This window comes from Pristiophorus japonicus, chromosome 9 (genome assembly GCF_044704955.1).
Source record: "Pristiophorus japonicus isolate sPriJap1 chromosome 9, sPriJap1.hap1, whole genome shotgun sequence".
Taxonomy (NCBI): Eukaryota; Metazoa; Chordata; class Chondrichthyes; family Pristiophoridae; genus Pristiophorus; species Pristiophorus japonicus.
Window position 1 is genome coordinate 30,731,532 of NC_091985.1, and position 14,915 is coordinate 30,746,446.

At 44.5% G+C, this 14,915-nt stretch overlaps 1 protein-coding gene across 1 annotated transcript in view; it reads left to right on the forward strand.

Moving 5' to 3' along the window:
* LOC139273871 (fasciculation and elongation protein zeta-2-like) overlaps window positions 1-14,915 on the forward strand; it is a 276,060-nt gene that overhangs the window by 219,516 nt on the left and 41,629 nt on the right. Inside the window, exons 6-7 of the mRNA XM_070890947.1 lie at window positions 642-697; window positions 1,350-1,423. Coding sequence (XP_070747048.1) covers window positions 642-697; window positions 1,350-1,423 — 130 coding nt within the window. The remainder of the gene's footprint in view (window positions 1-641; window positions 698-1,349; window positions 1,424-14,915) is intronic.

Genomic DNA, 14,915 nt, shown 5'->3' on the forward strand with positions numbered 1-14,915 from the left:
AGCAGAGGAAACATTTCAAGGACACCCTCAAAGCCTCCTTAATAAAGTGCAACATCCCCACTGGCACCTGGCAATCCCTGGCCCAAGACCACCTTAAGTGGAGGAAGAGTATCCGGGAGGGCATTGAGCACCTCGTGTCTCGTCGCCGAGAGCATGCAGAAATCAAGTGCAGGCACAGGAAGGAGCGTGCGGCAAACCAGACTTCACACCCACCGTTTCCTTCAACCACAGTCTGTCCCACCTGTGACAGAGTCTGTAATTCCTGTATTGGACTGTACAGTCATCTGAGAACTCATTTTTAAAGTGAAAGCAAGTTTTCCTCGGTTTTGAGGGACTGCCTATGATGATGATGATGATGATTAAGACAAGAAAGCATTATGGGGAAAACGAACAGGAGCTATAACCACAAATTATAAGACACAGGGCTGGATTTTTGGCTTGTTGTTGCCTCTGTTTTCGCCCTGGAATGACGGCAATGGCGGCGTTAAGTTCTTCTGTGCAGACGGCCAGCTTCCAGCGTCCCACCGGGATTTTCAGGGCTGGTTTCGGCATGGAGCATTACCGCCTGGAAGAGGCGAGCTGGTGTGCAACGTCCCTGATTGCAACACCGACTCGATTTTTGGCTCACGCCTGATTTGTAGTGCCCCATAGGGCACAGTGCTGGGACCACCTGCGAAAGCAGTCAGGCTGCAGTGAGGTAAGTAATGTCGACCTCAAGTAAGTGTGATTGTTTTTTTTTTTGCAATTTATGTTGTGGTGGCGTGAGTTATTTATTGGGAATGTTTTTGGTGTTTTTTTTCCCAGGTTTTTATTATTCTCCCTAGGCCTTTCTTAGGCCGGCTGTTTAGCTCTGGATTTTCGCAAGCTCAGCCAGCCTAGTGCCCCAAGAGAGGTGTATAACGCCCAGCTGCCGAATTTTGCTGACTTGAGGCACAAATTCTTCCCAGGCACAAACCTTGCCGCCATTACCGCCCCGAAATCCAGTCCACAGTGTTAAAAGTTGTGAATTGTTCAGTTGGCCAGTGATATAACACTTAACTGTCATACAGAGTTGTAGGATGCAGGTTCACAACCATGCTTTTCTGTAGGGTGCTTTCCTGATCCACAGAGTTGGTACATCCCAGAGGGGAAGACAAATTAGATACCAAATTAACCTTGGTCATTCCTATGAACCTTCTGGCAACTAGTTACGGTGAGCCTTGGCGTGGACTGACTGTCACAGTTTACGGAATAATGCCGGGGGAGGAGCTAAGCAAGTAATTGTGATCTAAAATATTATCTTCTCCCTTTCATAGATATTATTTATAAAAATGTTGTTTTTCGTCTATTCCAAATTTGATGGGTCACAGAGCAGCTTGCTGGAAGCTCAACGTGCCAGATCTTCAGATAGCCAGAAGAGCTGCTCTGCTAACTTATGCAGCAAGTATGTCAATGAGCAGTATGTCTTTACCAGTCCTGTCCCCCTAAGAGATTCCCAATGTCATAGCAATTAAATGCATGTGGATTCATAAAGTTAATGATACTGCTTATTCAATTGCTGCTTTTTATGTAGTGCAGTGAAATAAAGGGTCAGTGGGAACATACACCACAAGATGAAACAAGCTGCTAGTGGATTAATGCAACATGGGAAAGGTATGAGTCCATGGTTACTGAAGGAACTGAGTGCTGTAGCGCACGATGCTACAATCCTTGCCCACTCATCAGCTGTTCTTTGTAGGTTGTAATATTCACCATTAACATTATATCAGTGTATTAGTTCAATGATGAAAATTTATATTTTTGAATATACTTTTTACAGCAAACACAAAGAGTAGCATGCTGTAATTTGGGCTTCAGATAAAACATGGATTTCTTTTTAATAATTCGTTCTTGGGATGTAGTTGACATGGGCAAGGCAGCATTTATTGCCCAATTTTAATTGCTCTGAGGAGGCGGTTGGCCGCCTTCTTGAAGCACGATTGTCCCTGAGCTGATGGTGCTCCCACAATGTTGTTACGTAGTGACAATGAAGGAACAGCAGTACATGTCAAGTCAGGTTGGTGTGTGACTGAGGAGAACTTTGAACTGAAAGTGTTTCCACGATACTGCTGCTCTTGTCCTTGGCAGTAGAAGCCGTAAGCCTGAGAGATGCTGTTGAAGCAAGCTTGCTGAGTTGCTGCAGTGCATCCGTAGATAGCATTTGTTGTGGTCACAGTGCGCCAGTGGTGGAGGGGGTGGATTTTGAGTCCAATGGTAAGGGTGGTAAAGGTTCTTGAGGTGATGAAGCAAATTGGGATTAAGTGATACCAGCCTTTGGTTTTAAAAGCCTGTAGATTGTAAGAGGAAGGAAAGACTGAGAGACGTAAGGAATTCTAAAGTCATGGAAAGAGAACAGTGGCAAATGAAATGTAATGCAGACAACTCTAAAGTGCTGCATATAGGAAGCAAATATATGCAATGCATGTATTCAATGAATGCTGTTGAATGAAGCTGAAAGAGATCTAAGAGTCTTGATCGACTCTATGCTAAACATGTCCAACCAATGCAGAGCAGCAATCAACAAAGCCAAATGTGTAGCCAAAACAGTAGAATCTAAGTTAGAGGAAGTAGTGATCAAACTTTACTGTGCTCTGCTCAGACTACATCTTGAATACTGTGTCCAGCTCTGATCACCAGAACTGAGGGAGACATTCAGACTTGCGAGACATGACAGAACAGCAGTGAAACTGATCCCTAGTGTTAGGGGATCAGAGTTATGAGGAAAGAGTGGAGCAACTTAGCGTGATCTTATAGAGGTATAATAAGTTAGTCAAGGGAATAGAAAAGGTAAATCTGGATTATTATTTTAAATTCAATTCTGGGAGTAGAATAAAGGCACACTGATTCAAACTAATAACAGATAAGTTTAAGACTGATATCAGAAAATTCTTCTTCACACAATGATCAACTTTTGCTGATGATACAAAGCTAGGTGGGAATGTAAGTTGTGAGGAGGATGCAAAGAGGCTTCAAGGGGATATAGACAAGCTAGGTGAATGGGCAAGAACATGGCAAATGGAATATAATGTGGAGAAATGTGAAGTTATCCACTTTGGTAGGAAAAATAGAAAAGCAGAGTTTTTTTAAATGGTGAGAGATTGGGAAATGTTGGTGTTCAGAGAGACCTGGGTGTTCTTGTTCACGAATCACTGAAAGTTAACATGCAGGTACAACAAGCAATTAAGAAAATAAATCGTATGTTGGCCTTTATTACAAGAGGATTTGAGTATAAGCAATTATATTAGGGCCCTGGTGTGACCGCACCTGGAGTATTGTGTATATCCTTCCCTAAGGAAGGATATACTTGCCATTGAGCGAGTGCAACGAAGGTTCACCAGACTGATTCCTGGGATGGGCGGATTGTCCTATGAGGAGAGATTGAGTAGACTAGGCCTATATTCTCTGGAGTTTAGAATGAGAGGTGATCTCATTGAAAGATACAAAATTCTTACAGAGCTTGATGGGGTAGATGCAGGGAGAATGTTTTCTCTGGCTGCGAAGTCTAGAACCAAAGGTCACAGTGTCAGAATAAGGGGTCGGCCATTTAGGACTGAGATGAGAGAAACTTCTTCACTCAGAGGGTGGTGAATCTTTGGAATTCTCTACCCCAGAGGGCTGTGGAGACTCAGTCTTTGAGTATATTTAAGACATAGAGCAATAGACTTTTGAATATTAAGGGAATCAAGGGATATGGGGACAGTGCAAGAAAGTGGAGTTGAGGTAGAAGATCAGCCATGATTTAATTGAATGGCGGAGCAGATTTCCAGATAGAGTAGTGAAGACACGAATCCTGGAATCATAGGAGTAGGAGTAGGCCATTCGGCCCCTAGAGCCTGCTCCACCATTTAGTACAATCATGGCTGATCTGATCATGGACTCATCTAAGAAACAATTAGATGCTACAGTGAGGGGATTTTAGGATCTTTATTGATGGATAGTTTCAAGATATGCTTAATGACCTCCCTTATTTGTAATCATGTGAAAGAATGAGTTAAAAGTAGAAGTCTTTGCAATGAACTGAAGGAGACTATCCTTTCTTTGATTACTTCGGGCTACATATTATCAGTTTTTTAACCCCTTTCATATTGGAGAGCTGCCTGCAGCACAGAACAGCTGTAATGGGCCCAAGATTCCACCGACCCTTAGAACAGCGCACCTCCGTGAGGTCCGCCGACTTTTTAGAACAGAACAGAAATGGCGCCTTCATATTCTCCACGCAGTCCGATCGATCCAGGCCCTTGGCGCAGCCCAGCAGAACGCGTGGGGGGGCGGAGCCAGGTCCCGGCACTGAAAACAGTGCCGGGACCTCTGCACATGCGCGCTAGAGTGTGCGCGCATGTGCAGTAGCTTCTCGCCCCCAGATTCTGTGTGCATGTGCTGCAGGCTGTGTGGGAGGGACCCGAAGCACACCACCCCTAGCCCTGGCCGAATGGGCTCCCCGCCGCGACCTGTGAGGGAACAGTAGACTGTGAAAGTACAGACAATTATGGAATTTAGCCTCAGTGGGGAGTTCAGCCTGATAGTGAGTTCAACACCTAGGTATAGTTCGGCAGGACTTTTTTTTCAATAATGAATACTTGTGAAGTGAGTAAGTGGAGTTGGATTCTTGCAAGAGTTTTGTACTAATGGAAGTTCAGGCCCACATGGCAGGCTCGTCTGTTTAACGTCTCTCCCACCCCCACCTTCCCCCTCCTCTCCTCTTTCCCCCCCCTCCTCTTACTCACCTCCTCTTACCCACCTCCTCCTCTTCCCCCCCCGTCCTCCTCCTCCTCTTCCCCCCACCCCGTCCTCCTCCTCTTCCCCCCCGTCCTCCTCCTCTTCTTTCCCCCCCCCCCTCCTCCTCTCCCCGCCCTCCTCATGGTGCATATAGGTACCAACGATATAGGTAAAAAACGGGAAGAGGTCCTACAAGACGCATTTAGGGAGCTAGGAGTTAAATTAAAGAGTAGGACCTCAAAGGTAGTAATCTCAGGATTGCTACCAGTGCCACGTGCTAGTCAGTAGGAATCGCAGGATAGCTCAGATGAATATGTGGCTTGAGGAGTGGTGCAGAAGGGAGGGATTCAAATTCCTGGGACATTGGAACCGGTTCTGGGGAAGGTAGGACCAGTACAAACCAGACGGTCTGCACCTGGGCAGGACCAGAACTAATGTCCTAGGGGGAGTGTTTGCTAGTGCTGTTGGGGAGGAGTTAAACTAATATGGCAGGGGGATGGGAACCTATGCAGGGAGACAGGGGAAAGTAGAATGGGGGCAGAAGCAAAAGATGGAAAGAAGAAAAGTAAAAGTGGAGGGCAGAGAAACCCAAAGCAAAAATCAAAAAGGGCCACATTGCAGCAAAATTCTAAAAGGGCAAATTGTGTTAAAAAGACAAACCTGAAGGCTCTGTGCCTCAATGCGAGGAGTATTCGTAATAAGATGGATAAATTAACTGCACAGGCAGCATTTAATGAATATGATATAATTGGCATCACGGAGACATGGCTCCAGGGTGACCAAGGCTGCAAACTCAATATCAAGGGGCATTCAACATTCAGGAAGGATAGACAGAAAGAAAAAGGTGGGGTAGCATTGCTGGTTAAAGAGGAAATTAACTCAATAGTAAGGAAGGACATTAGCTTGGATGATATGGAATCTGTATGGGTGGAGCTGCGGAATACCAAAGAGCAGAAAACGCTCGTGGGAGTTGTGTACAGACCACCAGACAGTAGTAGTGAGGTTGGGGTCAGCATCAAACAAGAAATTAGGGATGCATGCAATAAAGGTACAGCAGTTATCATGGGCGACTTTAATCTACATATAGATTGGGCTAACCAAACTGGTAGCAATACGGTGGAGGAGGATTTCCTGGAGTGTATTAGGAATGGTTTTCTAGACCAATATGACGAGGAACCAACTAGAGGACTGACCATCCTAGACTGGGTGATGTGTAATGAGAAAAGACTAATTAGCAATCTTGTTGTGCGAGGCCCCTTGGGGAAGAGTGACCATAATATGGTAGAATTCTTTATTAAGATGGAGAGTGACACAGTTAATTCAGAGGCAAGGGTCCTGAACTTAAGGAAAGATAACTTTGATGGTATGAGACGTGAATTGGCTAGAATAGACTGGCAAAAGATACTTAAAGGGTTGACGGTGGATAGGCAATGACAAACATTTAAAGATCACATGGATCCCTGTTTGGAGTAAAAATAAAACGGGGAAGGTGGCTCAACCGTGGCTAACAAGGGAAATTAAGAATAGTGTTAAATCCAAGGAGGAGGCATATAAATTGGCCAGAAAAAGCAGCAAACCTGAGGACTAGGAGAAATTTAGAATTCAGCAGAGGAGGACAAAGGGTTTAATTAGGAGGAGGAAAATGGAGTATGAGAGGAAGCTTGCCGGGAACATAAAAACTGACTGCAAAAGCTTCTATAGATATGTGAAGAGAAAAAGATTAGTGAAGACAACGTAGGTCCCTTGCAGTCAGATTCAGGTGAATTTATAAGGGGGAACAAAGAAATGGCAGACCAGTTGAACAAATGGCAGACCAGTTTGGTTCTGTCTTCACAAAGGAAGACACAAATAACCTTCCGGAAGTACTAGGGGACCGAGGGTCTAGTGAGAAGGAGGAACTGAAGGATATCCTTATTAGGCGGGAAATTGTGTTAGGGAAATTGATGGGATTGAAGGCCAATAAATCCCCAGAGCCTGATGGTGTGCATCCCAGAGTACTTAAGGAAGTGGCCCTATAAATAGTGGATGCATTGGTGATCATTTTCCAACAGTCTATTAACTCTGGATCAGTTCCTATGGACTGGAGGGTAGCTAATGTAACACCACTTTTTTAAAAAGGAGGGAGAGAGAAAACGGGTAATTGTAGACCGGTTAGCCTGACATCAGGAGTGGGGAAAATGTTGGTATCAATTATTAAAGGTGAAATAACAGCGCATTTGGAAAGCAGTGACAGGATCGGTCCAAAGGGAAATCATGCTTGACAAAATCTTCTGGAATTCTTTGAGGATGTAACTAGTAGAGTGGACAAGGGAAAACCAGTGGATGTGGTGTATTTGGACTTTCAAAAGGCTTTTGACAAGGTCCCACACAAGAGATTGATGTGCAAAATTAAAGCACATGGTATTGGGGGTAATGTATTGACGTGGATAGAGAACTGGTTGGCAGACAGGAAGCAGAGAGTTGGGATAAACAGGTCCTTTTTAAAATGGCAGGCAGTGACTAGTGGGGTGCCTCAGGGCTTAGTGCTGGGACCCCAGCTATTTACAGTATACATTAATGATTTGGATGAAGGAATTGAGTGTCTTATCTCCAAATTTGCAGATGACACTAAACTAGGTGGTGGTGTGAGCTGTGAGGAGGACGCTAAGAGTCTGCAGGGTGACAGGTTAGGTGAGTGGGCAAATGCATAGCAGATGCAGTACAATGTGGATAAATGTGAGGTTATCCACTTTGGGGGCAAAAACACGAAGGTAGAATATTATCTGAATGGCGGCAGAGTAGGAAAAGGGGAGGTGCAACGAGACCTGGGTGTCATGGTACATCAGTCATTGAAAGTTGGTATGCAGGTACAGCAGGCAGTGAAGAAGGCAAATGGCATGTTGGCCTTCATAGCTAGGAGTTTTGAGTATAGGAGCAGGGAGGTCTTACTGCAGTTGTACAGGGCCTTGGTGAGGCCTCACCTGGAATATTGTGTTCAGTTTTGGTCTCCGAATCTGAGGAAGGATGTTTTTGCTATTGAGGGAGTGCTGCGAAGGTTCATCAGACTGATTCCCGGGATGGCTGGACTGACATGAGGAGAGACTGGATCGACTGGGCCTTTATTCACTGGAGTTTAGAAGGATGAGAGGAGATGTCATAGAAACATATAAAATTCTGATGGGACTGGACAGGTTAGATGCAGGAAGAACGTTCCTAATGTTGGGGAAGTCCAGATCCAGGGGATACAGTCTAAGGATAAGGGGTAAGCCATTTTGGACTGAGATGAGGAGAAACTTCTTCACTCAGAGAGTTGTTAACCTGTGGAATTCCCTACCGCAGAGAGTTGTTCATGCCAGTTCTTTGCTTATATTCAAGAGGGAGTTAGATATGGCCCTTACGGCTAAAGGGATCAGGGGTATGGTGAGAAAGCAGGAAAAGATTATTGAGGTGAATGATCAGCCATGATCTTATTGAATGGTGGTGCAGGCTCGAAGGGCCGAATGACCTACTCCTGCACCTATTTTCTGTGTTTCTATGTCTCTTCTCTCCCTCCCCCTCCTCTCCCCCCTCCCCTTCACCCCCCCTTCACCTTCACCCACCTTCCTCTTCCCCCCTCTTCCTCTTTCCCCCTTCACCTTCACCCACCTTCCTCTTCCCCCTCTTCCTCTTTCCCCACCTCCCCTTCCCCACCTCCTCTTCCCCCATCTCCTCTTCCCCATCTCCTCTTCCAACCCCTCCGCTTCCCCCCTCCACTCCCCACTCCCCCCCCCCCCCCCACCGGCTTTCTTCCCCTTCCTTCTCCCCTCTCCCTCATCGGCGGCCCGCTGCCTTCCCTTGACATAAAGGTAGGACTTCTATATTTTAGTTGTTATTGATTGATTGATTGATTGCTTATTACTTTTGGTCTTGGTGCTTTAGGTGCAGGATTCCTTCTATTTTTTTTACTTGTTAATTAATTGCTTATTACTTTTTGTGCTTTGTTTAGTGCTTTGTAAGTCTTGGTGCTTTAAATGTACTGCTTTGCTTAGTGCTTAAAATGAACTTATGCTTCTTTAATGTTGTTGTGAAGTTGTTTAGTGCTTTGGAAAACCCTCTAACTTCCCTTCCCCGCCCTGTCCCCCCACCATCTCTGGCTCCCTGTGCCTGATCTTTAAACTGTCCGCAAGGTTTTTCAGAGTGGACACACATGCTGGCCTAAGTTAGTTTGGAGTAACTTTTCGCTGTCTAAAGTTGCTTAAATGGCCAAAGCAGGCATGAGTGGCTGGTGACGCCCCCTTTTGGAAAAAAAAACTGAACTAAAAAGAAACTGAACTACCTCACTGAAACTGGAGCAAACTAAATGTGGAGAATTGTGATTCTTAAGATACTCCAAAAAAAACAAGTTGCTCCTAATATTTGGAGTGCTGCATTAGTATCACTGCAGTCAAGTAGAAAATGTAGGGGGTAAATTTTGGTGGGGGTTCTTCCACTCACCTGCCGTAACTTCGGTGGAATACCCACCCAAATGGTATTTAAGATAATGTACAAAATGTTTAGTTATCCTGTAGAAATCCTATAAAATATTGTTGAGTTGACTTTTAGAAATTTCAAAGTCACTTGCAAAATCTTAGCATTAAATATTTTGCATTTGTTCTCAGAGTGTGACATGAGACTCTCTAAATCAGTTATATGTCAACTGTCTCGTCACCAGGCTTCGCTTCTATAAGTCAAGCTCATAAAAGCAAAAAGGATAAATTGATCGTCACCTTCAAATTATTTGGAGATGGTACAAAATTCCAGATCTTATCAGCACAGAGCACATGGGTCCAAATCTTTTCAGTAAATCATACCAGTAGACTTGGCAAACTTGTGATTTCAACTTTGCATGAAATGCATTCAAAATATTTAAGTTCTTTAAGCAGCTCACTCAATGACACTTCCTGATAGCACTTTGTCAGGAGGAAATCAAATACAGTTGTTGCATTGCAACGTACCTGTCAAAGCTCCAGCCCCCTGCTAAAATGCTGTTGCTAGTGTGAGTCCTTTAACTGTAAATATTGTCAATTCTTTCTTGCTGTATACCAAAGAGAGCCACCATGCCAGATGGTAACAGAAATACTCATTGTGTATGTCATGTTCTTTTTTTTAAAAAAAGCAGTCCTCCAAGTATAATGAAGCCAATTTTTTTTCTGTTGTGCACTAAAAACAGGGTCTGTAGAATTTCAATTAGTGATGCTGCTTATTTTATATTACGTGTGTTTAAATGGAGCTTTAACAAAGTAGCCATTGATTTTACCAGAGCTAACATTAGGTATTCTTGTTGCTTTATTTGTTGATTGATATATTTATTAGCCTTGAGGCATGGTAGGCTATTTTAAGTAATTTTAAACATGCTTTTTTAATAGAGTTGGGGTGCTGTAATGTATTCCTGACTATTTATTGTCGGACGCATACAAATTTCTACTCGTAATATAATCAGTATATCAGTATTCTATATTTATTTGGATCACAGAGGCTAGTAATGGGCACTTACTGATACCATATTTATTCTGTAGAGTTGCTGAGGCAACCATATAAAATAAACTGAGAAATCCCACTGCCATCTCGGGCACCAAAACTTCCCTTGAAAGTGGGTACTGCCTAGTAGCTCTGACTGCAGAGTGCCACTGGTGATATCTATAAGCAACAGTTGTTGCCAGCAGTGCAGTTTCATCTGCCCCTTTATGGCCGCAATTTCGCCTACTGAGACGGGCTCAGTATAGCCAAGGTAGGTTGCAGGTTCCGACCCTGCTCCTGGCTCTATCCTGCTCTGCAAGAAGAATTTTCTGTTGATGGGGCTTGTTATGCCCGTCCTGCGAGCTGTGCGACCAATTTAAAAAGAAGCGGGTCTGATGACGTCATTTAATTACGTCATCAGCCGGTTTCCTTGAAGTGAACAGGCCCACATTCATTTTGGCAGTTGTGCTGTCAGTGTTCTGCAACATGGAGGTGCTGTAAACACTGACCAGCACTGCACAAAGGTGCACGGCTGCACCCAAGCTCTCCCATGACTCCCTTCATATGCTTATGGAGGGAGTCACAGCACGCATGGAAGTTCTCTTCCCTTCCAATGGTGGAAGAGACCTCCCTTGGACACCAACGCAGCCTGGTTGCATATTGCACAGGACGATACAAGCAGGGATGTCATTAGGAGGACCTGGCTGCAGTGGTGCAAACCAATCTCAGTAGATCACAAAACGTTACTGCAGAGCCATACTGAACCTCATCCTGCTGTGCCACGCATCACATCCATTACCCTGTCTCACCTACCTTACTCCTGCACATCCTCACTCACGCCAACTTACCTTGCACCTTCACCCATCCCTCTCTCTCTCTTTCTCTCTATCTATATCTATATCATCACATCCCCATCTCACTAGCCATCCCTCAAATTCACTCTCATCCTTGTCCAATCATACCAACTAACAACACACATGGGTAAGCGCTTGGGTGATTTCGCCAATGTTCATGTAAAGTTTCTGTTGATGTGTGTTACCAAACATTAAAATCTTTATTTTCAACACTTTGCCTTCTTGGACAGATTTGTGTGCACCTTTGGAAGTGGCTTAGTGAGTTGCTGTGAATGGTGAGACATAACGGTACCCCCCCCACAATGGTGATGAGTGTGAAAGGAATGGCTTGGGCATTGCAGGGATGCTTTAAGGTGCTTATATGGGGTGGTGCCAACCTGGCGCATCATGTGGCAGCAAGGGTGTACAGGATCAAGTGAAGTAAATTTGGCCATGGTGAGGCCATCCCTATCCTCCCGGGCAGCAATGTGGTCATGATCTGATGCCCAGAGTCCTGTGCAATATCAGGTGATTGCAGAGCAGGTTGTTGGTGTTGTTGGTGATGCTGGTGTGCCTGGGGATGTTGGTGTTGGGGCTGAACGTAGTGGGATTCTGAGGATCAAGGTGAGATTTTTTTCAAGGGCACCAATGCTGCTGGCATAGATGGCAGCTGAAGTTGAGATGACCGAAGTGTTCTGTCAGTGGTGAGAGAGCTTGCTCCAAGGAGGTGATAGTGTGATAGAGTTTACTCCAAACACTTCCAACCTGCATAAAGCTCAAAAGTGTATTCCAAATCCTGAAAGGTCCAGCTTCTAAAATTGGAAAGTGAACAGCTGTGAAATGGTAGTTTTTATACCACTTTTGCAGCTATCACCTATTCAGAGCAATGGAGAATCATTTAAAATCCGACCTACTTACTTGATGTGATCCCCAAGCACCGTGAAACTCATCAAAAAGCTGGAAAAATTGTAAGCACATGGTAAAATGCTATTTAAGTCCCTTTTAACAAGCTCTTAACTATTTCAATTGGCTGCCCTGCCCCTTGGTGTCTGTAAAACGGCGATAAACATCCGTCATTTGGGAATCTGACATGGAGGTGGCTTGACAGTGGGATCCTGACCCACTGTCAATCTTTTAATTTTGACAGCGGACCTGCCTCCAAGCCCATCCTTTGAGCGCCAGTAAAACTCCGGCCTATATGCAGTGGCAGGTCAGCTGACTTCTCACCTCACCATACATGCACTTTCAGCACATAAAGGGGGCTTAATCAGCTATAAACAATGTCGGACAAATAAAGACCCTCTGGTCCATCCAGCCTGTCCTACACATTTGCAATACCTTGTGCATCACAATATATACCTCACCTGAATCCATGTGAGCTTCTGGGAGATGTGAAAAACCAGATTAAAAAAAAACAGATTAAAAAAAAAACAGGCCAATTTGGGGGGAACAAAAACTTGGAAATTCCTCTCTGACCCATCCATGCGATCGAAACCAGTCCAGGAGATCACCGTAGCCCTGAATTCCCTAAAGTACCTATCTTTTGTAAGAGGTGATTCTACCCTAACCAGAACCAGATCCAGCTCTCGCTTGAAGGAAATCACTGAATTAGCATCCACCACACTAGACAGCAGCTTGTTCCAGGGATCCACTATTCTCTGAGAAAAGAATCACCAGCTGACATCGAACCTAGATCTGGTCTTGCACAACTTAAAATTGTGACCCCAGTCCTCCCTAACCTATTTCATTGGAACAAACTGTCAACTGGAACACAATCTATTCCCTTTATTATTTTATAAACCTCAATCAGATCACCCCCTAAGTCTGCGCTTCGCTAAAGTGTAGAGTCCCAACTTTTTTAGCCCATCTTGATAACTAACATACTTTATACTGGGCATTAGTCTAGCGGCCCTCCTCTGGAGAAGAGAGCTGGGCTAGATTATAGATCTGCTTCCAATGGAATAAAATAGGTGATGCCATTATTTCACAAGAATATTGGTCTGTTCTGATTGGAAGGAATATACAAATATTTACAAATTTACAAAAAAATACAAGCTCACGCATAAAGAATGGCTACTTGGACAAAATACTGGAGGGCTTCTGGCATTAATGGAACTGAACCCCATGCTCCTTGAGAGTGAGCCGTTAACTTTCATGAGATATTTTTCATTCTTACAGCTGCCTCTGGCTGTATCCTGCAAGCCACACCACCAAGTATAAAACAAAGTAATTCACCTTACTTTTTGGTTCCTTCCCCCCACCCCCCTGTAATGCTGTAAGCTTTAGCATGTTATCTGCTGTTGGGTTGCCCAAGAATGGGAAAGGGGAAACATAAATGTGAATACTTTTCAGTACAGAACTTATGCAGCTATTGTGGAGTTTTAATGGGCCCAAGTTTCCACACGATAAAAAACGGGCGCCCCTCCGAGCTGGGCGCCCGTTTTTCGCGCCTAAAACGGCACCGGAAAAAAAACGCGCGATTCTGGAGAGCCCTGCAGCTCCATGTCTGCTTGGTGCGGCGCCCAGGGGGGCGGAGCCTACCATCGCGCCGATTTTGTAAGTGGGAGGGGGCGGGTACCATTTAAATTAGTTTTTTTCCTGCCGGCAACCCTGCGCGTGCGCGTTGGAGCGTTCGCGCACGCGCAGTGTGAAGAAAACATTGGCACTCGGCCATTTTTGTAGTTCTTTGTAGCTGTTTAATTTTTGAACATTTTTTAATAAAAGCACATTGCCATCAGCACATCAGCACTGAGGCTTCTTGCAGCAGTGAGAAGGCTGCAGGAAGTCTCAGAAAGTTGAGGCAGCCGTTTCCCTCCCCCCCCCCCCCCCCGCCCGCCGTCGGGAACGGTTTCCTCCTCTCCCCCCCGCGGGAACGAACGGCTGCCCCCCCTCGCGGGAACGAACGGTTTCCTCCCCCCCCCCCCCCCGCGGGAACGAACGCAGCATTCTCCCTGGCTGAAGCACTTTCACACAGGTAGGAAGATGGTTTATTTAATCTTTTCATTGCTCATAAATTTTTACTCAGGTTGGATTTATTTGTATAATATTTGTATAAGTATAAATAAGGATTTATTATAAAATTTAATGACATCCCTCCCTCCCCCCCACCTCATCCTGGACGCCTAATTTGTAACCTGCGCCTAATTTTTTAATGTGTCGACAAGGTTTTTTCAGTTCTACAAAAATCTTCACTTGCTCCATTCTAAGTTAGTTTGGAGTAGTTTTCACTGTGGAAACTTTGAAATCAGGCATCAGTGGCCGGACACGCCCCCTTTTGAAGAAAAAATTCTGTTCCAAAGTGAAACTGTTCTAACTGCCTAGAACTGCAGAAAAAAAAATGTGGAGAATTGCGATTTCTAAGATAGTCCGTTCTCCACCAGTTGCTCCTAAAAATCAGGCGCAAATCATGTGGAAACTTGGGCCCAAACTTTCTGTGCCACAGAATTCAGAAATTGTGACTTTGTGTCCCTGAGCTCAAATGCTAGTTGAAACACAACTGCTCTATTTCACTGCTCGAGATGCAGAACGTAATTCCAGCTGTACTATACATTTTACCTTTGTGTTGAGAATCAAGTTGCAGCACATTCAAACCACCCACGATGGACCCTTCTATTTAAATATCCACAGTGTTGTGCATTAGTTGCCATAGTGCAGTCTTCCATTAAACAGAAAGCTAATGTTTGCTTGCAACACAAGTTAGCCTATATTGTGGAGTTCTCCTTGCAGCATATGGTAAAACAGGCAGTAAAACTGGAAAGAAAACCAGAATTTCAGCTTTATAAGAGTCACAAGTGTCACTCTGAAGGTAATTTCAAAAAAAGGCTTTTAATTTGCTATTTGAAATTGCTTCCATCATAACCAGCAATAACTATTTAATTTAGTGCTGCAGCTGTG